At 39.3% G+C, this 748-nt stretch overlaps 1 protein-coding gene across 1 annotated transcript in view; it reads right to left on the reverse strand.

The window, feature by feature from the left end:
• Positions 1-91: 91 nt before the first annotated feature.
• The window catches only part of LOC17874361 (phosphoribosylaminoimidazole-succinocarboxamide synthase, chloroplastic), a 2,202-nt gene continuing 1,545 nt past the window's right edge, over positions 92-748 (reverse strand). Inside the window, exons 5-8 of the mRNA XM_006279197.2 lie at positions 604-693; positions 391-480; positions 247-297; positions 92-151 (exon numbers count right to left, since the gene is read on the reverse strand). Coding sequence (XP_006279259.2) covers positions 92-151; positions 247-297; positions 391-480; positions 604-693 — 291 coding nt within the window. The remainder of the gene's footprint in view (positions 152-246; positions 298-390; positions 481-603; positions 694-748) is intronic.

Genomic DNA, 748 nt, shown 5'->3' on the forward strand with positions numbered 1-748 from the left:
GATTTCACAGAGCCTAAACCATGTACACAGACAATGTACCTTTCCATACCGAAAGCATCGACTCGAACAATCTTATAATAAAGTTTACAGATCAAAATACATACCGCCAAGCTAATTCAGTCACGAGTTCTGCTGGGGCAGCTGGCAGGATCTGACAATTATAGGCAATCGAGACACCAAGAATTTTAGCAAGGTTCTCAGATAAAGTAGGAACATAGAAATTACATTGGGAGGATGTAAGAATACCTCGTCCTCATACGGATTGCAGTTCTCTTTGAACCACAATCTTAGGAACTCCTATTGGATTAAAAGAAACAGAACATGTGAGTGAACAAAGTACTACAAACCAATGCAACCTGACTGAGGGCAAGAAAAGGCAAAATCACTAACCTTATCAACATTTTCAGGCTCCAGGCCTTTTTGAAAGCGCTTTTCATATGAACTTGCAAGCCAGTATCTGCTGGAATCGGGTGTATGAATCTATTCACAATGTGTACAAGTAGATGATGATTATAATCAATGATTTTGGCAGCTGTGCAGATATGCGTTCAACTGTGCATTCGAAGAAAGACAGACAAGGAAAAAAGAGATAAGATAACATACCTCATCAATCAATAAGATTGAGCCATCACTACTTCTTCCAAACTCATACTTTGTGTCCACCAGTATCAGTCCATGTTCCTTGGCAACCCGCTGAAGCAAGCATGATATAATCAAAATCTATTAGACCCTTCCAACAAAGCATAAT

The sequence above is a fragment of the Capsella rubella genome, unplaced genomic scaffold (assembly GCF_000375325.1).
Source record: "Capsella rubella cultivar Monte Gargano unplaced genomic scaffold, Caprub1_0 scaffold_43, whole genome shotgun sequence".
In the NCBI taxonomy this organism is placed as follows: Eukaryota; Viridiplantae; Streptophyta; class Magnoliopsida; order Brassicales; family Brassicaceae; genus Capsella; species Capsella rubella.